Source organism: Pan troglodytes, chromosome 12 (assembly GCF_028858775.2).
Source record: "Pan troglodytes isolate AG18354 chromosome 12, NHGRI_mPanTro3-v2.0_pri, whole genome shotgun sequence".
In the NCBI taxonomy this organism is placed as follows: domain Eukaryota; kingdom Metazoa; phylum Chordata; class Mammalia; order Primates; family Hominidae; genus Pan; species Pan troglodytes.
In genome coordinates this window covers 26135146-26158800 of record NC_072410.2, presented here as the reverse complement: position 1 = coordinate 26158800, position 23655 = coordinate 26135146, and the positions used below count along the sequence as shown (strand labels likewise).

The 23655-nt window shown below is 52.4% G+C and overlaps 1 protein-coding gene and 1 long non-coding RNA gene across 6 annotated transcripts in view; one reads left to right on the top strand and one right to left on the bottom strand.

The window, feature by feature from the left end:
- FAM178B (family with sequence similarity 178 member B) overlaps nucleotides 1–23655 on the bottom strand; it is a 111901-nt gene that overhangs the window by 35746 nt on the left and 52500 nt on the right. For all 5 annotated transcript variants that reach the window (XM_063789568.1, XM_063789571.1, XM_063789570.1 and 2 more), the window contains exons 9-12: nucleotides 17624–17738; nucleotides 11895–11988; nucleotides 9876–10052; nucleotides 9563–9660 (exon numbers count right to left, since the gene is read on the bottom strand). In XM_063789568.1, the coding sequence (XP_063645638.1) occupies nucleotides 9563–9660; nucleotides 9876–10052; nucleotides 11895–11988; nucleotides 17624–17738 (484 nt within the window). The remainder of the gene's footprint in view (nucleotides 1–9562; nucleotides 9661–9875; nucleotides 10053–11894; nucleotides 11989–17623; nucleotides 17739–23655) is intronic.
- Nucleotides 7505–14245, top strand: LOC104005084 (uncharacterized). Its single transcript, XR_678237.3, has 3 exons — nucleotides 7505–7842; nucleotides 8174–8301; nucleotides 12450–14245. It is a non-coding gene; the product is annotated as an uncharacterized LOC104005084 (long non-coding RNA).

Here is a 23655-nt window from a genome sequence, read left to right as displayed (position 1 = left end):
GTCACACTCCGGGACAGCACAAGGTGGAGCTGGTGGAGAAAGCCTGGAAAGAGACAGTGGGATGCTCTGGCGGAAATCCAAGGGGGTTGCAGGAAGAGCTGCACCAAGGCAGCGACAGAGAGGGTGAGGAGGAATGAGCACTGTGGGAGACTGGGGAGCTCCAGGGCACCGAATCTGTCCATAGGACTCCAGGCCTGGGCAGTGGGCAGGCACTGGTGCCACTCATGGAGCCATGGAAGACAGGGAAGGGGTCCTCCTGGGAAGGTGGTGACTCCTGCTTCCCACATGCTGAATCCCAGACATGTGTCACACAGATCGGTGCTCAGCAGCAAAGTCTGGCCACAGGTATTCATTTGGGAGCTGCTAGCATGTGCCTGGAGCTGAGGCCTCGGGTGCGGATGAGATGGTGTCTCAGGCTGGCTTCCCCAGAAAGTAGGCTCTGAAATGGATATGAGCAAGCAGGGAATTTACGTAGGGAGAGAGGATGCAGGGAATTTATGCGGGGAGAAACAAAGGAAACCAGGCTGCCACGCAGCCAGTGAAGGCCTCAGCTGACCCCACAAGGACTCCGGAGCCAGCAGGGTCCTTCGGAGACATCCTCAACTAAGGCAACGGGGAAGATCTTTGTGTCTCAGCACTGGGCTGCTGCCAAGGAAGGGGCCCAGCCCTGGTAAGGTGACCACCTTTGGCAGAGGTGACTCCTCTGCCACCCCCAGCAGTGGAAAGAGTGCCCCAGTCCTGGATCGGGGCAAGTGGGGGGCACCTAGCACCCCCGACTTCATGGGCCTGTGCCACAGGAAGGGCTGGGGTGGAATCCTGAGGCCCACGAAGACTCGAGGGCTGGTAGGGGAGGGGTATCCCTGAGGGCAGCTGAGAAAGCCAGGAGGGCCCTGGGAAGCCCAGGGAAGGAAGTGCTGGTTGCTCATCAGGAAGGGCCCGAGAGGTCCCTGGTGACGGAGCAGCTTGACTGGAGTGCCTGGTGCCACAAGAGGTGTCTCCTCAGCTCCTGGCCCTTTAGGTCCTTCAGACATCCCATCTGAGAGGGAGCCGCGTCCTCTCCAGCCATGTCCCCCTCCTGGCGATCATGGCCTGACCGCCGCCCACCTTCCCGCTGCTGTCTGCCTCCCAGCTCCAGCCCAGGCTCCGGACGCGACCTTCATCTTGCCTCTTGTTCCTTCCTCCAGATTTGGTGCCCTTCTGAAATCTCCAGGTTGACTGGGCCTTGACTGCCTCCTTCCAGACCTTCTGGCCTCACCTGCCCACAGTGAGAGCTCTCTGTGACACTCCGAGCTCCGAAGAATCCAACCTGCCCGAGGGTGGGCAGGATTCAGCCATGAGTGAAAGAGAACTGGGGGAGGAAGCTTGGAGCTGCGGCAGGAGCTCGAGGGAGATGTGGGTGGAGATAGAATGGCTGTTTTAAGGTAGGAGACACAGGAACGCATTTATTTGCTGCAGAGAAAGCTAGTGAACAAAAAGCAAATGGTACAAGAATAAGGGATGACTGCAGAAGGTTTTGGGAGAGGCAGGACTGCCAGGATCCAGAATTAAGGGTGCAGTGGGCAGCAGGGAGGTGAGAACTGAGAGCACTGCGTTTGTCTAGTGGGGGTGGCTGTTCGCTGGGAGTGCAGAGGCTTCAGCAGCAGGAAGCATGGAGTCTGCTAAGGTCCCCAGGAGGCTGGCCAGGAACTCGCTGTGACTCCTGGCAGCCTGAAGGGGTCAAGAGCCAAGGTGGGGACAAGGGACATGCATGTGGCATCACTGTTTGGCCGTGCAGTTTCAGGTCTGAGAACAGGCAGGCAGGGAGTCCACAGTGGAGAAGGGGTCCAGGAGCTGACCGAGGGCCGGGCAGTGGTAAGGAGAGAAGGAAAGGTGGGGCCCTCTGGCCCCACAGTGAGGAAGTGAACAAAATGGGAGGGAAACGAGGGCTTCGAGGGAAGCCACGGTGCGTCTGCGCCTGTCCCAGCTCTTATCCCCAGTGCGCAAGGACCTGACGAGCGTGAGGCTGCTCTCTCCCTAGGCTGTCTGCACTTCCGCTCCATCAGTCAGTTCCTCCTTGGTGGCCACACAGAACCTGCTTGGCTGGCTGCTCCAGACATAAGAACACTGAGAGGATCCTGGGGTGCTCCAGAATTCACAGGAAGATGGAGAACCTGGCCAAGGGGCGTGGAGCAGCAGGGTCCTTGCCCAGAAAAGCCTGTGAGGACTGCCGTCCCTGAGTCCTTTCCTCAGGAGCATCCAAGTGGTTAGGCCTGGGTCTTGCTCCCAGAGGTGGAACAAAGGAGTGCCTGACTCCCGGCTTCTGTGCAGAGGAGGGTGCGAGGAAGACGCCTCCTCAACACAGGAAGGAAGCCCACCCCCCTCGCAAACCTCAATGTATTTCCATCACAGGAAGAGATCAGAAGAGAGCCAAACATTGTTGGCTTTTACTTATTTGCCAAATATTTACTCAGCACCCGTGATATTCTAGTCCACGCTCTGTTCTGGGTGCTGAGGATGCAGACATGGGGGAGATGGATGGGGCCCTCCTGCCCAGGGAGCTCATACTCATGGGGAGGGCTGGTCATAGTTCACTTCTGGTCCTGGTAGTCAGTGGAGAAAAATGAAGGAAAGGGAGGTTGTGCAGAGCCCTGAGGTGGCAGCTCATTTGGAAAAAAGGATCAGGTGAAACCTCTCTGAGGCAGTGACATGTGAGCAGAGACCACCATGATGAGAAGGTGGGAGTCTCCTACCAAAGTGCGGGCATGAGGGAGGGTGGGCATCAAGACACAAGTGGCCAGTGCACCACAGGGACAGGGAGAAGAAGAGCAGAGGGCAGGGCCACACCGCAAAGGGGCCTTAGCGGCCACCTTAAAGACTCCAGGCTTCCTTCCAAGATGATGCAAAGTCTTGGAAGATTCTGGAGCAGGGAAGTGACTCAATTGCTTATGACAGTTCTTTTATGGTTCAGTGTTTTAGGTGTCATCATAATGTTGTAATTATGTTTTAAAATACCCACCAAGGGCTGGGCACTGTGGCTCATGCCTGTGATCTCAGCACTTTGGGAAGCCAAGGTGGGAGGATCACTTGAGCCCAGGGGTCTAAGACCAGGCTGGGGAACACAGGGAGATCCTGTCTCTACAAAAACTTAAAGAAGTTAGCTAGGTGGGATGGTGCATGCCTGTAGTCCCAGCTACTCGGGAGGCTGAGGCAGGAGGATCACTTAAGCCCAGGAGGTCGAAGCTGCAGTGAGCCTGGATGGCACCACTGCACTCCTGCCTTGGCGAAAGAGATTCTGTCAACAACAACAAACAAACCACCAAAATCTTATCTTTTTAGAGACACGTACTGAATAAAATAAGTCTAATCATTTGCTCTGATTCACAGTGATGTGGGGCACGGGTGGGGGGCAGTGGGTGAGGGAAGGAGGAGTCTCCACGGCTGTGTCTGCTGAGATGGAAAATGGGTACATGGAGTCCATTTTACTAGCCTCTCAACGTTTGTATATGTCTTGAAATTATCTATAACCAAATTTTTTTTTTTTTTTGAGACGAAGTCTCACTCTGCCTCCTAGGTTGGAGTGCAATGGCACAATCTCGGCTCACTGCAACCTCTGCCTCCCGGGTTCAAATGATTCTCCTGTCTCAGCCTCCTGAATAGCTGGGATTACAGGTGCATGCCACCATGCCCAGCTAATTTTTTTTTTCTTCTATTTTTAGTAGAGACGGGGTTTCACCATGTTGGCCAGGCTGGTCTTGAACTCCTGACCTCAAGTTATCCACCCACCTCGGCCTCCCAAAGTGCTGGGATTACAGGTGTGAGCCACCGCACCCAGCCAACAAAACTTTAAAAACTTATTAAATAGAAGTGATTCTGGCTAATTGGTGAGAACTGGCTGTGGGGGTAAGAGCAGGAGCTCGGAGGCCGACAGGGTCTTTAGAAAGGGGAAACAAGAGGATGGGCACGGTGGCTCACGCCTATAATCCCAGCACTTTGGGAGGGCGAGGCGGGCAGATCACAAGGTCAGGAGTTCAAGACCAGCCTGCCCAACATGGAGAAACCTCGTCTCTACTAAAAATACAAAAATTAGCTGGGTGTGGTGGCAAGCACCTGTAGTCCCAGCCACTTGGGAGGCTGAGGCAGGAGAATCGCTTAAACACGGGAGGCGGAGGTTGCAGTGAGCTGAGACTGTGCCATTGCACTCCAGCCTGGGCGACAGAGTGGGAAATAAAAAAAGAAAGAAAAAGAAAAAAAGAAAGGGGGAAATAAGCCCTAGGCAACCAAAAACACTCCTATTAACCTCACACCCAAAGATGGCCTTTCTTTTCCCCTAAACAGAATTGGCATCACACTTTACATATGGCTTCAAAGCCTTTTTTCCACTCAGCGTATTTCATTAACTTTCCCATTTTCCTGTGACATCATTTTTAATACTCCGTAGCATGGGCAGAACTGAATCGATGGTGGGGCACTGAGGCAATTTCCAGTTCTTCACTATCATGACATTGCTATGCCAAACATCCTTGTCAATGAATCTTTGCCATCTAGTTCCCCAGAAAACGATCTAGCTTTTTGAAGGGTGTGCACATTTTAAAGTCATTTGCTTGATTTTGCCAAATTGGCCTCCAGAGGGACTACTGACCGCATCTCATGAGCAGGGAAGCATATGCCTGTTTCCTCACATCCTGCCAACACTGGGCAGCACTGTCCTTTTGGATTGATTCTGGTCTGCCAGGCAAGGAACTCTACGTCATTGTCAGGGCTGGTTTCGTGAGCCATTTTACGCAGGCTTTGTCCATTCCTCCATCTGACCAGGCAGCCTGCGGGAGCTGGCTTCATCTGACCTTCTGCTTTGAAGCAGCGCACACAGGATGTTTAATGAATAGCCGCAGGCAGTGAAGGAAGAGGATCCCCAGAGCCTGGGACATCAGCTTTCAGTAGAGTGCAAGCAGTTGCAGGAGCCCTGAACAGAAGTGGGGATGGCATGCTGCTCTTCCCAAAGCTGCCTGAGCTGCCCCAATGGCACCACCTCCCAAGGTGGATGTTCCTCCAAGAACCTCCTCTTCCCCTTGGCTCTGTTTCAGGTGGTCTGCCTTAGTATTCACTTTCATTTTTCATGGTTAGGCCCAGCTCTTCCTTACATTTGCAGTGCATCCCATGAAGTCTTGAACGCTGAGGCAGGGGCTGCGGGTGTACTGCATGAGTGTCAGCAGGAGTTCTCGCTTTGTGCTTAACCAGTCAGTCGAGCAGACAAAGAGTGTGACAGCCCTTCGTACACCAATCTGCCCTTCTTCCTGGGGTCAGTCTGGGCACAGAGCCCAGTGGGGCAGCCACCAGTGAAGGCAGCCAGTAAGCTCTGTGGCCGCCGCGGGAAGCACAGTGGAGCAGCGGCTCACTGAAGACCCACAGTGAGTACAACGCGGCAGGAAAAAAGAATTAGGAGCCCTTTACAACCCAATCGGGGATGACGGCCAGAACACACCCTGAAGAGCAAAGAAGGTGAGGAAACGGCGGGTACGTGCACACGCAGACAGAGGCTGGCGGCCAGCCAGGTGGCTCTGGCTCAGGGGAAGAAGCGCATTTTCAACATCAAATTTGAAAGGAGTACTTTCAAAAAGGTACTCCTTGGTACCTTACGAATTTTGTCTTATTTGAATGCTTTTATCTATTTAGAAAAATAAAATCAATAACACTGATCCCGATAAGGCACCCTCCTTCCTAGTAAAGCTCTTGGCACAAAGCATCACCCTGCTGACATGGCTGCCTGAAAGGCAGGCGCAAGATGCTCTGTTTCATTCATTTCCTGGCATTTAAAGGGCACTTGCCATGGGCCCTGGAGCTACCCACAGATTCCACAAAAGACACTGATTCATGAAATCACAGTTTAACATGGCTAGCAGATGAAGGAGTGAAGTCATAAACTTAGGATATGGAGAAGGTAGCTTCAAATCTGTCTTGAAAGGATGAATTATTAAGACCAAAAAGCTGAGGCATGGTGGCTCACACCCGTGATCCCAGCAGTTTGGGAGGCTGAAGTGGGAAGATCACTTCAGCCCAGGGGTTTGAGATCGGCCTGCACAACATAGGGAGACCTTGTCTCTACAAAAAATTTAAAAATTAGATGGGTGTGTTGGCATCTGTCTGTAGTCCTAGCTACTAAGGAGGTTGAGGCAGGAGGATTACTTGATCCCAAGAGGTCGAGGCTGCAGTGAGCCATGATGGTACCACTGCACTCCAGCCTGGGTGACAGAGTGAGACCCTCTCTCAAAAAACAAAACAAAAGGCAGAAAAATTGACGTTGGGTCCCCACTGGCTGTTTGGGGATGGAAAAAATCAAGTTAGATCCTTCTCTCATACCAAGGACAAACAGATTACAGTTGGGATTAAGAGCTGATGGACACAAAGTAAAGCCAGTCCTGAAAGAGAAGAAAGCACACTATCTTTATGGTCTTGGTGGGGAAACCCTTCATCTTCCATATGGAAAGATTACATTACACAAAAATCCCAATCAATTCTCTGCATTATCCATAAAACTGTCCTGTAAATCTAAATCTATTCTAAAATTAAAAAAAAGGACTGAAAAAGTAAAAAAAAAAAAAAGAAAAAAAATTCCAGTTCACTGAAAGGTACCATACATAAAGATTTAAAAAGGACAATCTATATAACCTTTGGAGAAAACATACTGTAACATAATAAGCAACATGAAGATCAACAGAGTTGATAAGAAGATAAATTAACTGATAGGAAAGTGGGTAAGAAATACCAAAAGGTAATTTACAGTAAGAGAAACACAAAAGGCCAATAAATACATAAAAAGATACTCAGTTTCACTGGCAATCAGGGAAATGAAAATTAGAACCACAGGATGATGTTTTCCACTCACCAGATTGACTAAAACTCAAAAACAAAACTGGGAATATGTAGTATTAATGAGAATGCAGAAAAATATGCACTTTCATACCTATTTGGTGGTGTTACTAATAGGTCCAGCTTTACATACTTTAGGGTTGCAATTTCACATCAAGGAATTTATCTCATAGAAATATCTGCACAGACACCCAAAGCTCATATAAACAGTCACTGGAAGAATGTCCAGTATTAGTAGGGAGGACACCACCCCTCATGTTATCTTATGCCCAATTTCTGCCTCAAAGAAAAAGTAGGAGTTAAAGAAAAGAAAGAAATGAAATCAGTAGTCAGACAGCCCAGTGCTGCATTCCAGGCCTGGTAGTTACAGACTGACCCCTGACTTAACCGGTTTATGTTATCTATAGATTCCAGACATTATACGGGAAAGCACTGTGAAAAACCCTGTCCTGTTCTGTTCCATTCTGATTACCAGTGCATGCAGCCCCCAGTCACGTACCCACGGCTTGCTCAATCGATCACGACCCTCTCACGCGGGCTCTCTTAGAGTTGTAAGCCCTTAAAAGCGACAGGAATTGCTGACTCAAGCAGCTCGGTTTTTGGAGACGTGAGCCCGTCAATGCTCCCAGCTGAATAAAGCCCTTTCCTTCCACAACTTGGTGTCTGAGGGGTTCTGGACTGTGGTCGTCCTGCTACATTAGGAGACTACAGTGGCACACACACTAGGGAAATACTATGCAGCTGTGAAAAGAGTGAGGTTTACTGTGTGTATGTGCGAGAAAAACAACCACAAACACCATGCCCTGGATGGAGCAAATGAGAAACTGGCTGGACGAGGTGGATGAGGGGGCCTAGGGACCAGCCTAAGAATTTGCACCTGGCCCTGCAGGCAATGGGGAGCATGGTAAGGCAGAGACGTGATCATCACAGGAACCCCCAGGCATCTACAGAGCAGGCAGACTTTGGAGAAGAGGAAGAAATGCCTCTGCCACCCTCCAGGTGAGCCGGTGAGATGAAAGGAGGTGACTGATTTACGTGAGCCAGACATGGTCCTGGCTGTCACGGAGTTGGATTTAGGATACAGAAGGCAGAAAGGACAGGATTTAGGGACGAAAGGGGTAACAGGTGGGGATGGCAGAAACCTCTAGGACTGTAATTTCCAGCTGGCAAAGCAGAGTGGATGGGCAGTCTGGGGAGAACAGGGAATCAGGAGGCAGGGTCGGCCTCTCCATCCCATGAAGAAATACCAGGCTGCTGGGCTGCAGGCAGCCTCCCTCACTGAGGCCCCTGGAGTCCTCTGACAGAGCTTCCAGAAGTCCCATTCTTTCAGAGAGAGGATGAAACCTGCCCTCTCCCAACTGTGCACAGGCTGCCTCTCTGCCAGCCAGATTCCCAGGAAAGACAGAAAGAGATGGGACTGCCTGCTCAGCACTGAAGCGGAGCCCAGGACAACTGAAGGTAACTTAGTCAACAAGCAGAGCCTCTACCAGGCTGGGCCCTGGGGTGTGAGGCAATTCAAACTCCAAGCCGGCTCCCAGAGACCACCCTTGGAACAGTGCAGGGGAGGGAAGGGGTCCCAGTGGAGGGTAACACAGAGGTGTCTGCCAAAGGTGAGGGGTAGGAAAGGAGTCATTCTAGGCAGGAGGAGCTGCAAAGGGACAGGCCCAGAAAGAGAAGGGAAGAGGGAGGGAGAAGAGCAAGGCGAGTGGATGGGAGTGGTCTGCTCCGGAAAGGGCAGGCAATCCCGTAAGACTGTAGCCAAAAGTGGGAGAAGGAAAGTGGAGAGAGAAGCAGGGCCAGATCCAGCCAATGGGCCTTATCTCCTCCTGGGCTGAGTTTGTTTACCCACTTCATTCATTCGAAAAGAATTTACAGGCCAGGCGTGGTGGCTCATGCCTGTAATCTCAGCACTTTGGGAGACCGAGGCAGGCACATCACGAGGTCAGGAGATTGAGACCATCCTGGCTAACACGGTGAAACCCTGTCTCCACTAAAAATATAAAAATTAGCTAAGTGTGGTGGCGGGCGCCTGTAGTCCCAGCTACTCGGGAGGCTGAGGCAGGAGTATGGCGTGAACCCAGAAGGTGGAGCTTGCAGCGAGCTGAGATCGCACCACTGCACTCCAGCCTGGGTGACAGAGCAAGACTCTGTCTCAAGAAGAAGAAAAAAAAAATTTACAGAGCGCCGAACAGCACGCTAGGCACTGTTCTAGATCTGGGACAATATGGCAGTGACCCTGATAAGGTAGCTGTTCTGGTAGAGGTAACTTCGAGGAAAGCCACAGCCATAAACAAGGAAACAAAGAGTAACATAATTTCTGGCATGGGTAAATGCTAGGCAGAAAAGAAAACAGAAGGATGAATCGAGAGTGTGCGAGTGGGAGTCGGGTGATCAGGGGACAGAATTCAGCTGAGGTCTGAATGACGAGGCAGAGCTGAAGACTGGGGAGGGAGCCCCAAAGAAAGGAGAGTGGGGGCCCTGCAGGCAGGAGCTAATTGCACAAGGCAATTGTTTTGCTAATAAGACCATGTTAAGAAAATTAAGCTTTTTTTCATTTGTAAAGAACTCATTAGTGAGTTATATTTTTAGTTCTCCCTCCTGGGGATTAGAAATTGGGCAGGGGAGGTTTGTTGGGGCTGATGGGGAGGACTCTGGATCCCTACAAGACCCCGAAGAGATGCGTGTGAGAGGGAGGAGGCAGCGGGGGAGCAGCACGCACCTGCTCCGGGAGGTCATGTCCGGGAAGAACTGCACGAGGGCCAGCAGGTTGTGGTGGTGGTCAGACACCCAGCTCAGGGTGCAGCACAGTTCCTGGAGCTGCAGGAGAACAGCACCCCATGGGCTACAGGAGGACACCGCCTTCCCCCTGCTCTCGCCACCCAGCCCGCACAGGGGAGTAAGTGGGCAGTCACGGAGATCAGGGACATTCCGATGACCTCCAGGCAGTGCCATCCCCACCCAGGGCACTCTAGGGGCCACCTTGGTCCCTAGTGACGAAGCTGTATGAGGACCAGGCTCTGGGCGTCTAGTACCTTCCCTGGCCACTCCCGGATGTTCTCCAGGAGCAAGAGGAGAAGCTGCTGGAGGTCAACTTTGGGCAGCAGGCGGAGCCCCACGTCCAGGCCGGTGCGGCACAGCAGCTCAATCAGTCCCATGAGGTTCTCGTCAGTGTAGGCCCCCGGCTGGGCCTGGGCACACAGCGCCAGAAACTGGAGAGAGAAAAGAGGGCAGGGGTGGCCAGGGCATGGGGGAACGGGAGAGTACTTCGAGGACCAGTTCCCTGGGAGACACTTAGGCAGAAGGGATGGTACTGTGAGCCCCGCGGCCATGCTGGGTAGGAGCTCAGGAAACAGTGAGGCCCCTGCAGGGTCCTGGGTGGCAGGCACAGGTGTGGAGAGTGTGCTTGTCAGAGGCGTTTGAACCAGAGCAACTCCATCTTGAATAGGGGCTGGGTAAAACAAGGCTGAGACTTACTGGGCTGCATTCCCAGGAGGTTAGGTATTCTTACAGGATGAGATAGGAGGTTGGCACGACACAGCTCACAAAGACCCCACTGATAAAACAGGTTGCAGTAAAGAGGCCGGCCAGATACCACCAAAACCAAGATGATGACCAGAGTGATCTCTGGTCGGCCTCACTGCTTATTATATGCTAATAACAGTGAATTAGCATGCTAAAAGACACTCCCACCAGTACCATAACAGTTTACACATGCCATGGCAATGTCAGGAAGTTACCCTATATGGTCTAAAAAGGGTAAGAACCCTCAGTTATGGGAATTGCCCACCCCTTTCCCAGAAAACTCATAATCCACCTCTTACTTAGCACATAATCAAGAAATAACCATAAAAATACTACACCAGCAGCCCTTGGGGCTGCTCCGCCTATGAAGTAGCCATTCTTTATTTTTTACTTTTTTTTGAGACAGAGTCTTGCTCTGTCACCCAGGCTGGAGTGCAGTGGCGCCATCTTGGCTCACTGCGACCTCCGCCTCCCGGGTTCCAGCAATTCTCCTGCCTCAGCTTCCCAAGTAGCTGGGATTACAGGCACGCGCCACCGCGCCCGACTAATTATTGTATGTTTAGTAGAGACGGGGTTTCACCATGTTGGCCAGGCTGATCTTGAACTCCTAACTGCAAGGTGATTCACCCATGTTGGCCTCCCAAAGTGCTAAGATTACAGGCATGAGCCACCATACCTGGCCTATTCGTTTACTTTCTTAATAAACTTGCTTTCATTTTACTCTATGGATTTGCTTCCAATTCTTTTTATTTTTGAGATGGAGTTTCTCTCTTGTTGCCCAGGCTAGAGTGCAATGGTGCAGTCTCAGCTCACTGCAACCTCCACTTCCCAGTTTCAAGCAATTCTCCTGCCTCAGCCTCCAAGCCTGGCTAATTTTTGTAGTTTGTGTAGAGACGGGGCTTTGCCATGTTAGCCAGGCTGGTCTCGAACTCCTGACCTCAGGTGATCCACCCGCCTCAGCCTCCCAAAGTGCTGGCATTACAGGCATGAGCCACTGCATCCAGCCTTTTTGTTTTTTTGAGATGGAGTCTCGCTCTGTCGCCCAGGCTGGAGTGCAGTGGTGCCATCTCGGCTCACTACAACCTCTGCCTCTCAGGGTCAGGCAATTCTCCTGTCTCAGCCTCCCGAGTAGATAGGACTACAGGTGTCCGCCATCATGCCCGGCTGATTTTTTTTTGTATTTTTAGTACAGATGGGGTTTCACCATGTTGGTCAGGCTGGTCTGGAACTCCTGACCTCAAATGATCCGCCTGCCTCAGCCTCCCAAAGTGCTGGGATTACAGGCATGAGCCACCATGCCTGGCCCCAATTCTTTCTTGTACAAGAACCAAGAACTCTCTGTTGGGGCCTAGATCAGGACCCGTGTCCGATAACACAGTTTCTGTAGCATCCGGCCCACAGCCAGCACAGTGCCTGCCGTGGTGCTGAGCTTGCCGGAGATTCTCTGTGATGCTCCTGGAATTTAGCTGCTGAATGGGTCTGAACTGTGAGCCGAGAGTGCCCTGCATGAGGCAGGCGGCTTGACTCACCTTGTAGATGTGGCCCAGGCTAATGTCCAAGGCAACCTCTTGGGGAGCATCCTGCTCCTCATTCTCACTCAGGCCAGCCTCGCCTGGAAGCACCCTGTGGTAAGACAACAACAGTGACGATGGGAAACCCAGGAGGGGGCACAGGGGCAGGAGTGAGGCACAAAGTGGGACACTGCTGCCCTGAGGCTGCTCAACTGCTGGACACAGCAAATTCTTCCACACAGATGATCTCATGCAGTTTCTGAGGGCCAAGAATCCAGGGCAGCTCTGTTGGGTGGTCCTGGCTCGGGGGTCTCTCGGATGTTGCCCTCAAGATGTTGGGTGGGGCTGCGGTCACCTGAGCCTACAGGCTGGAGGGCCTGCCTCCCGGCTCACTCACCTGGTCACTGATCCACAGGCCCCAGGGCCTCTCCACAGAGTTTCTCCACATGGCCGCTGGTTCTCCAAAGCCAGTGGTGAAAGAGAGAGGGAGAGAGAATATGCCCAAGACAGAGCCACAACCTTCCACAACCTAACCTCGAAAGTGACATCCCATCTCTTCTACTGGTCACACAGGCCCAACCTGACTTGGTGTAGGAGGAGGCTACAGAACTATGTGAACTCTAGGAATGGGGGACACATGGAGCGGGGCTCCTTGGGGACTGGCTCCCACATGCTACCGTTCAGGTGAGGCCTCGAGCTTTAGTTTTCCAGGACTTGGAAACCAGAAAATCATGCTTCCAATCCCCCCAAAGTCCGTGAGTTCTCCCTGGGTCCGTTCAACAAGGGTGAGCCTGCATACACTGCAAAGTGCACCACGTGGTAGCTGACACAGGGGCTGGCTCACAAGCCAGCAAGTATGGGGGAAATCAGAACAAAACATCCCTGAAAACCCCCTCCAAAGGTGTCACCCTGAGCTGATGTGCTGTCTGCTGATAAGACCTGCATGGCCAGTTTCCCCGAGTGACGGACCCAATCTGGCTGAGCACCAGATGATGTTAGAGACCAGGGCTGGGGAAAGAAAAATCCCCCCCTTTAAAGATCAAGCCACACGCAGGGTGGTGAGATGCTTACGGTGAGGGGGACCTTGGTGGGGCTTTGTGGATGGCAGTCTCATCACCCTTTCCACAAGCCTCCCTCCCAGGCACGCGCTCACAGGACGAGAGCCTGGGCGGGATCGCCTTCATCCTATGGCCGAATGTACATTGTTGATTTCAAGTATGTTAAGTGAGCTTATGATGAGGGTCCCCTCTGCTGTCTCACCCACTTCTCCACTCTTAAGAAACGGCTTAAGGTTCCTGCTAACAGTGGTAAGTGAAGATATTGACGACAACCACACTGCTGATGACAGCAGGCTCCAGGCAGCCCCCTGGCACAGGGGAGGAAGAGCACTGTCCTACAGCTCCTGTGAAGTCTCTGCTCTTCTCTGCTTGGCACTGGCGCTGGGCTCAGAGGGGAAGGAGGAGAGATCTGTCTCCGAGGTACCAGGAAGTTGGTGCCAACAAACCAAACTTGGTGGGGGAGTGGAAACTGCGGCTGGGCTCAGTCCTTCTTCCAGATTTCAGCATTTATTAGGGCCCTAACTGAATGGGTAAGGCTGGCATTTGCACATCTGGGCGCAGGCTGGGCCTGCGCCAGTACGTGAGGGGAAGCTCTGGTTCGTACCAGCCTTGAGCGTGCAACACGCGCAGCCATAGGTGGGTGTGCTTTCAGGTTTCTCAGCACGGGGCACTCAGAGTCGACTACAAACATCTGCAGAAGAGAGATGCTGCCAAGGGGAGAAGGAACATTGAAGGTGTGAGGTGGTGACATGTGTTTTTTGAGCTGCAGAGAGGAGTGTGGCTGTGGGGAGAGCCCTGTCCTCCTTGGAAAGAAATGTCAGCCTTCCCAAGTGAATGCCTGGCTGGTCAGAGTTCCAGAACTTTGTGGGCCCACGGACTCATGGGCAGCATAATGGGGGTCCTCTAATCCTTGCTTTTCAGAGGAATCACGTGACTAAACTGCTGGCATCTGTGGCTGCTGTTCTGAGCTGCAGCATCAGCTGATCCCCGAAACTCCACCACTGCTGCCAGCAAGGGGCCACAGCCTGAGAATTCAACGGCCTATCTATTATCCCTGCTCCCCTCCTGGGCTTAGCAGGTTAGAGTGAGCTGATGGTCCCACCATTGGACTCTTATGAGCAAAGCAGCTTCACTGGTCCCACGCCTGGCTCCAGGGTCTGTGGCCAGCACCTAGGAACTGGGTTTCTGTCTCGGAGACACCGTTCAATACTCATTAACCTTACAAGGGACATGTCACTGGCCTCTACCCAGGTCTCCGCATCTTCTTCCCCCAAAAGTTGAAAAAATAATGAAGTTACCATCTGCATGGCATTCTGACATTCTCAGAGGGAAGATGGCAGGTACAGTGTATGAGCACCACTACCACCTTAACCAAGAGCTGCCTCCTTAATCAATTGCCCCCTCACTTGATAGGACGCCCTGTCAACGTGTTAATTGTCATGTATTTACCCCTTTGGTCTCTGCACCAGGCTGCTCCTTTGAAAACCAAGTGGCTGGCGGGGCATGGTGGCTCATGCCTGTAATTCCAGCACTTTGGGAGGCTGAGGTGGGTGGATCACCTGAGGCCAGAAGTTCAAGACCAGCCTGGCCAACATGGTGAAACCCCATCTCTACTAAAAATACAAAAATTAGCAAGCATTGTAGTACGCACCTTTAATCCCAGGTACTCAGGAGGCTGAGGCAGGAGAATTGCTTTAACCCGGAGGCGGAGGTTGCAGTGAGCCAAGATGGCACCACTGCACTCCAGCCTGGGCAACAAGAGTGAAACTCTGTCTCAAAAAAAAAAAAGAAAAGAAAACCAAGTGGCCAAGGCTTCTGGCACCAGGAAACAGCTCCAGACTTTTGGTCTTCAGCGGCCAGGCGTGCGCATCAGAGCAGGGCTCTAACTTCAGCTGGGCTTGGTAGCAGGAACAGCCTTGGAGGACCATGCACAGCTACCTAAAGACCTCCTTTGTGCTCCTGGGGGAGATGGGGGCACCTGGCAAGGCCCATTCTGTGTTGCAGCGTGGGCATGAGCCCCTCTGAGGATGCTGATGAGCTCCCCCACCACCCGCTTCCCATTCATATCCACGCTCCATCCTTTCCTTGAAATGTCCTCCTGTTTCCCCTCCCCAGTCTCATCATTGAGCAGAGGGCCACTGTTTCCAACAAGTTGGATGCCAGGAGATCTGCATGGCCCAGCTGCGGAAGGACTGCATCTTTCTGAAAGGAAATCTGGAAGCGCTAGATGGGAGATGGTGATGGCTTTTAAGGAAATCCGAGATTAGGAAGAAATGTTGGAAGACTTGTCTTTCTCAGAGCAACTAAAGAGACAGCCCAGTTACGGTGGGGACATGCACAGATGTCTGAGGCCCTCATTTTGAGCCCTGGCCATTGTGAGGCACTGTGGGTAGCCCAGGAGAAGCCCCAGAGGTATCCGTTCCCCTGGATGAAGGCATCCCTGAAGTCAGCAGAAAAAAAGATGCCTGGGCGGAGCCAGCTCGCACAAGACAGCCTCTGAGTTGGTGAGGAACCAGGACGAGAAGGAACACAGGGAGAAGATAGCCTGCCGTGGGGTTTCTCTTGTGGCCCATGCATCCATGAAGGATGCCATACCCTTGGGGAGGAGATGCTGGAACCTCCTTGATGCTTCCCGAATACTCCGGAGGGGTCACCCTCCAATCCATGACACAACGCAGCAGCCCAGGAAACCTACCCAGGCATTTTCGCCATCCTCCTACCCCGAGGAAGACATGGGGAGGGGCTCCGGGCAGGAAAGCCTCCCCAGCCCTGAGGGGCTTGACAGGTGGTCCCCCAGCCTTCTCCCAGAGCCAGGAGCAGGGAAATCAGCCCTGCGGCTGTCAGCCAGGTCCTCGAGGGTAGTTCTGAATCCTCTGATGGGAAATGGTGTCAACAGCCAGGCCAAGGTCTGGGGCCCAAAAGAGGTAGATGTTAAAACAGTGTGTCTGGGACACGACATGAGGCCCTGGCAGCTCCCTGGGCCCGATCTAGGACAACACAGCCCTGCTTTCCTCCCACACAAGGCTTAACTGCGCCTGGGAAAGCTGAAGTCTGCGTGCCGGGGTTTGTGTCCCAAAGTACTTGAGATGATGTGTTTAAAGGGCCACAGTTCTCATCTCTCCTGCCCACTCTGCCTCTGGAGACAACGGATTTGTCACGCAGCATGAAGGGCAAGCCGCAGTCAAATCCTGGGAGAACCGGGAGGCAGTGGGGGAAGCAGCTCTTTGCAGAGCAGAGCGAGACCCAGTGGCTATGTCTCCAGTGCCGCCTCCCACTCCCAGGACGACACAGGGACACTCATCACAGCAGTCACAAGTGGCTCTTCTGGACTCCATGGCCCCTGCCTGCCTCAGACGTTCATTTGTTTTTCTGAGTGTAATTCTCTCCCCCGCTCATCCAAGACGGTGTGCGATTGCAGCTCTGTGCCAGGAGGAGGCAAGTGGCTCATTACACCAGACATGGAGCTGCGAGCTCCGGGAGGGAAAGGGGCAGGAGCACGGCAGGCTGGCACATGTGTGGGGTATTTATAGCAGAGCTGAGTGTGGTTTGGCTTGGCAGACAATTGCTAAACACAGTCGTGGAACAGGTTCTTAGGAGAGCTCCCACTTTCCATGCAGAGGAACATCTGCCTGCCAAGGCGAGGGAAGGGGGGCCTGGCACCTCCTGGGGCTGACGGATTGTCAGCGGGAAGCATGGGGGGAAGTCCTATACAACAGCCCCTCCAGGCTTCAAAACACTCTGTTCCACCTCAAATCACCTTCTTCAAGGGTTCTCAAGAGAGTTTGGATGTGCTAAAATTTGTAGAACAAGATGATGATAATATAACACTTTTACGACCTTAAGCTAAGTCGCCATCCGCCCACCAGAGCTATTTATGCATCACGTGGCGCTCCTCCCCACAGGCAGGGACCAGGCATAGGCAAATGATCATGACTGTCCACGAGCAAGTCAGCCCGGGGCTCAACGGGGGCACTCATGACACAAAACTGAGGGTTGTGGGAACATAAAAGCATGCCCTGCTGTTCCTGAGTGGATATTAGGTAACGGGCCAAACAAGTGGCTTGAAGAGACTTAAGGGACTGGGACGTGTCTGCAAGGATACTAACCAGGCTATGAAGTCTGGGTTTCACCAGAGAGTGGGGGCAGCGGGGGCTGAGTCAGGAAGTGCCAAAAACAGGCTCATCCATCCTGGGGGCTTCCCATCTCCCTGAGGCTGGGAGCAAGGAAATTCCTTCTTCGTGTGATACTCAGATCCACAGGCGGGGGTGTGTGGTTGTTCTGTAATTCCCTACACATGGGATACAGCCTGAGTCCAGCAACTTCCAAACAAACAAGAGAACAGGTGGCTGGGCATGGGGTGGCTCATACCTGTAATCTCAGCACTTTGGGAGGCCAAAGCAGAAGGATCACTTGAGCCTAAGAGTTCAAGACTAGCCTGGACAACGTAGGGAGACCCCCCCCCCCCCCGCCACCTCTACAAAAAATTAAAAAATTCGCCAGGCGTGGTGGTGCGTGCCTGTAGTCCCAGCTACTCAGGAGGCTGAGGTGGGAGGATCACTTGAGCCTGGGAGGTGGAGGCCGTAGTGAGCTATGATTATACCCCTGTATTCCAGTTCTGAGTGACAGAGAGAGACCCTGTCTCTTAAAAAATATGAAAGAAAAAGGCAGTGAGGAAGCAGAAGTACTCACCTGCCACCGTGCCAAAAGGGCCCCAGAGGGTACAGGGCAGGACTGTGGGCACCCAGGCTGTGGAATGCCTCCCTGACTTCTTGCAGTGAGGGGCACCACAGGTGCTTGTCTTCATCTGTCAGGCCAAAAGGGAGCAGAGAGTTAGAATGGGGAACGGAGGGCAGGGCGCACCACTCCCACTGAAGGGGCTGGCCGTGACCCCTGGCCCAAGATAACCAGTTTTTGCCTTCTCTGACACCACAGGTGTTATCTGGGGAAATGAAGCAACTGGTGGTTTCCAAGTACTTCTGGGGCTTTGTGAATTTCAATGTTTTCTTGAATATTCTCTTACCCGGTCTTCAAGGTATGGCTGCACTTGGGTCAACCGCTCCCTGACCATCTGGCCATCCACATCAGGCAGTAGTCAGGGTGCTCGGCTGCCCACAGCCAAGTGACACGAAGAGTCCTGTGCCAGAGGCCCCGAGCTACAAGGCTCACTGGACACCAGGCTCACGTCCTTAGACTCTCTTCCTGCAAATCACCGAGGCTGACACTCAGCCCACTGCAGCCTCTGCAGCACTCTTGCTGCTGCAACATTTGGGCATCCCCAGTCCACCATCCCTGCTAGGAGCACACCTCGCCTGCCTCCCACAGCCTGGGGCGTGTCTCCTAAGCAAGTGTGCGCTATGGGGACCAGTTTCCCTTGACCAATTTAACCAAACATTCATGATAAAGTCTGACCACATCGGCCGGGCACAGTGGCCCACACCTTTAATCCTAGCACTTTTCAGAGACTGAGGCAGGCAGATTGCCTGAGCTCAAGGAGTTCGAGACTAGCCTGGGCAACACGGTGAAACCCTATCTCTACTAAAATACAAAAGAAAGTAGCCGAGCATGGCGGCATGAGCCTATAGTCCCAGGATAATTGCTTGAACTTGGGAGGTGGAGGTTGTAATGAGCTGAGATAGAGCCACTGCACTCCAGCACTCCAGCAGCCTGGGTGACAGAGCGAGACTCCGTCTCTCCAAAAAAAAAAAAAAAAAAAAAAAAAAAATCTGACCACATCAGCAAACAGGGAGAACCTTACATACTCAGGTACTCAGGGCCTTTTTTTCTGTCAGACTACTTAAGGACATTTTTATAAGTGGGAGAATAGAAAGATAAAAAAGAATGGGTCCAGATGTCTTCTCCAAGGATGGCTGCCCAAGACCTCCTGCCCCACGTGTTCTCTGCACCGTGAGCTCCCACACCTCATCCAGGGACAGAGCCTATGTTTCCACTCTGCTCTCATTCCTCAGCATTGTCCGACTTAGCAGTTGACTTGCTTCTCCTTCTGTCTCTCCCCGGTAGAACAGGAGTCCCACGAGGGCAGGGGCCACATCTGTGTTGGTCATCTCTACAGGCCCCATGCCTAAAAACGTGGCCGGTGCATGGAAGAATTAGAATGAATGAATGGAGAGAATCCAAAACAAATCTGACCAAGTACTACACAGCTAAGAGGGTGCTATGTTCTGAGTATTTATGTATAGCCTCCAAAGCTCATATGTTGAAATTTAATCCCAAGTGTGATAGCATCAAGAGGTGGGGCCTTTGGGAGGAAAATTAGGTCATGAGAATGGAGCTCTCACAAATGGGATCAGTGCCCTGATAAAGGAAGAAGGCCTGAGGGAGCTGGTTGCCCCTTTTACCCTTCTGCCACATAAGGAATTGGCCAGAAGACCTCCTCTTTGGGGCAGAGAGCAGCTCTCACCAGACACCAAATTTGCTGGTACCTTGATCTTGGACTTCCCAGCCTCCAGAACTGTAAGCAATAAATTTCCCAGTTTATAAATTACCCAGACTAAGGTACTTTGTCATAGCATCTCAAATGGACCAAAACAGGGAGACTGAAAACAAGTCATAAGATGGGCTGGCAGTATCCAGAAGGCAGATGTTAAATTTGACAATGGGTGGGGCATCAGATTCAAGAACCTGGAAGCTGGGTTAGGGATACATCAGAAGCACATACGTGAGCCTTCACCATTCTAGAGGGTGAGTGTCCCATCCTGAGGACCCACTTCAGCACACTCCACTGTGTTCAGGAACTAGCTAGGTGTGGAAGATAAAAAGGCAAGCTAGAGGAGACCTTGACCTCAAGGAGCTCATGGTCTAGGAGGAACAGAAGCCAGATCAAGAAATACAAGTGAATGTCTTTATGCAAAAATCAAAGCAGGTAAAAGGTACAGAGCCTTCTCAGAGGAGCAGGTGTTACTTGGAGGTGGTGAGCGGACAAGACAAGGAATATGAAATGTGGAAGGTGGAATGGGAATGTCTCTTTTCTGACACAGAGACAGAAAAGACGGAGGCAGGGCAGCACAAAGCAGCATGGCATGTCAAGACTGGAGGCAGAACAGGCACAAAGCAGGGAGGGCTGCAGCGGGGTGGGGACTTCCGCAAGGACCACCGTAAGAATCAGTTTCCTAAGCTCACTGAAAAGTGCTGGCAACAGTCCTGCCCAGCTGCAGTGCTGGCAGACGGCAGGACGGCGGGCAGAGGGTCTCTGAAACCTGCCCAAGGACATTTCTTCGGCAGGCATCGAGTATCCCTCTTTGGAAATGTATATGGGTTGAGACTCACCAAACAAGTAATTAGACTCTTGGAGGAGGAAAAACTTTCTTGTTTTTTTTTTTTTTTTTTTCCCTCTCTTGGGCAACCTAACAAGTAAAGAGTGGTAATGATACCCTTTACTCGCCTTACAAACGAGCTGGGAAGAATGAAGTCTGCAAAACACAATGAGACTCTACTGGAAAGAGAGAACTGTTCACCAGGGCCTTCGGGGGACTGTGCACGTATGTGCATGCACCTGTGGGCGGGCAGATGAACTTTCCAGGGAGGGGAAGACAATCAACCTAGGGCGAGGCCCCGGGAGGCCCAGGTGGGTTGGAACCTCCTGCCAGCAGCCTCAGACCCCAAGGAGGTTGTGCCCGCCTCCCCTTGAGATCCCCACCCCAGCCCACACAGAGGCATCTTCTGCTGTGAAACCTCCTGACTCACAGGCAGCAGTGCCCACTCTGCCAGCCTCCAGCTGGGCATCATCCCTTCTCCCCGCTCCCACCCAGAAACTGCTCCACAGCACAGCACGACCCAGGCCAAGGTGTCAGGAGCAGTGTCAGAGGAGGGGCCTGGGAGGCCTCGGGACAGTTAAGTCCCCATCAGCAGCCGTGGAGGCTGGTGACTTGAGGACAGGAAAATACCACCCCGGAGCCCATAATTAACACTGCCTAGAAGTGGGCCATGCACTCAGCTTTTCCTGAGCTCTGTTTGTCCCCGATGAGGGCTTTCTGGAGAGCTGACACAGAGGAAACTCAGACGTCAGGCTGCCAGGCTCCAGCTCCCCAACTCAGTTCCTCCAGGCACAGAACAGTCATTTTAGGTGATGCCCAGGGGAGCACCGGAACACTGTGTCTTTTAAAATGCCAGCATGGGCCGGGCATGGTGGCTCACGCCTGTAATCCCAGCACTTTGGGAGGCCGAGGTGGGTGGATCACCTTAGGTCAGGAGTTCGAGACCAGCCTGGTCAATGTGGTGAAACCCTGTCTCTACTAAAAATACAAAAAAATTAGCCGGGCATGGTGGTGGGTGCCTGTAATCCCAGCTACTTAGGAGGCTGAGGCAGGAGAATTGCTTGAACCCAGGAGGCAAAGGTTGCAGTGAGTTGAAATCGTGCCACTGCACCCCAGCCTGTACAACAGAGTGAGACTCTGTCTCAAAAAAAAAAAAAAAAAAAAAAGCCGGGCGTGGTGGCTCACGCCTGTAATCCCAGCACTTTGGGAGGCCGAGGCGGGCAAATCACAAGGTCAGGAGATCAAGACCATGCTGGCTTAACACGGTGAAACCCGGTCTCTACTAAAAATACAAAAATTAGCCGGGCGTGGTAGTGCACGCCTGTAATCCCAGCTACTCGGGAGGCTGAGGCAGGAGAACTGCTTGAACCCAGGAGGTGGAGGTTGCAGTTAGCCGAGATCGCGCCACTGCACTCCAGCCTGGGCAACAAAGCGAGACTCCGTTTCATAAAAAAATTAAAAAAAAATTAAAAAAAAATTGCCAGCGTGAACAGCCCAAAGACTCTGGGCTCTGTGTAGAGGCTGTGAGTCTGCAGGCATCCCTTTAGGTTACCCTTCTGGGATGGAACTGACACTTGGGGGTATGGGGGGAAGATAGAGGGAGAAAATCATCAGGCCTAAAATAAAAGTGGCTTTTCCATCTGTGTCGTGGAAGAAGCTGTTAATTCACTACCGTTCTCCTGGCACCTCTTACATGGAATTGGAAATCCATGCACATCCCAAGAACCTCTTCGGTCACTGGAAGCGCCAGCCTCAGCTCCAAGACCTGGCTCCTGCCCCCCTTCTGGGCCTCCCTCGTGCCCTGAGTCCTCATCCTGGGCCTTAGGGCTTTGGCGGCAGGAGACTGGGTCTGCAGGCTCCATTCTTATCCTCCCTAACCCCCAAATCAAACAGCTAATGAGCTCTGCTGGGTGGCTGCACTGGGAGGGCCAAGCAGCACCATCTGCCTGAGTTCTAGTTCCCTGAATCTGAGATACCACAGGAGGAGGGGAGGTCCCCATCAGCCTTAATGGGCAAGGGGGCAAGAGGGCCAGGAGGCTGGTTCCTAAAGGAAAGCAAGCTACCCATCCCACTGAGTCCGATCCTAACTGGAGTGCGGGGCTCACAATGTTTACGGGAGGCTTAAAATCCAATTCTTTCATATCCTCCCAAATCTAATCACTTATCTTCCCGCAGCACTTTTCTACTTAAATTTAAACTTGTTTCAATATTGCCAGCTTTAGTCAATTAGCTTTAGCTTTAGTCATTTCAACTGTGCATTCACTCAGCAAATGGCAAGCAAACACCAGGTGCTGTTCTAAATGCCGGGGACCCAGCGGTGAACAAAACACAAAGCAGCCCTGCTCTCGGGTTGTTGGTGTTGGGTGGGGGACACACAACGCACACATGAAAGATACATAACGCCCAATGATGCTGGGTGGCATCCGTGGCTGGGAGGAAGGGTGGTCAGGGGACGCTGGAGCACCCTGAGTGACTTGGGGAGCCTGGCAGAGACCTGAGGCCAGGGAGCACTGCTGTCTTCTAGGTTGAGCAAGGAGCCCAGGGTGCTGGAGTGGGTGCAAGGCCCAGGGGCTGGAGGTGAGGATGGAGAGGCAGATGGGGGCGAGAGAGAGGCAGATCAGCTGGCCTGGAAGACTGGGGCAAGGACCAGGGATGAAGGGAAGCCACTGGACTTGTAAACAGGGAGTGTCATTACCAAAGGGAGCCAGGTCCTCAACAACAAAAAAAAAACAAAATCCTGTATCCCCACACTATGACATATCCATTTCCTATTTTAAGAACATGCACATTTTGTTGCCCCGATGACAGTGTAAGCACAGGACGCAGGCAGACCGGCGTTCTCCCAAAGAGTGCCACTGCCTCTCCTGAGAAAACCGTGTGTCTAGGGAGACACTGAGAAATGCTGACCGCTTGCTGTTCCTGGTCTCTCTCTCACTGGCTCTTTTCCAGATCTGCACCCACATTCTTTTGGAACCTTCTTTTTGTTTCTTCTCTACCCTGCAGCCAGCTCCGAGGGTGCCTTTCTTTCCTTTTTCTCCCCACTCACCCTGAGCCCAAGGCCTTTCCTGTGGTGCCCCTGACAACCTCCCTACCTTGCTATAACCAACTCTGCACCCGCCAACACCATCTCTATAGGCCCCTGGCCTGCTTATTCACAGAAATGTGTACAGGGCAGGTGATGCCATCCCCAGGGCACCTCTCCTTTCCCCTGCCCTTCTGTAACTCACACCACTGCCTGGTGTCACCTAATACCAGCAAGCACTCGAGGCCCCCGGTATGCGTGACAGAGCGACATCGTGCCAAACCACAGAACCACTCATATCTGCTAGAATTAGGTTTGGCTACAAATAACAAAATGGAACAAAATTAAAACAAACAAACAAAAAACAAAAACAAAAGAAAAAAACCTACCCAGCCTTCAAAAAGCAGAATTTTATTCTCTGACAAAAA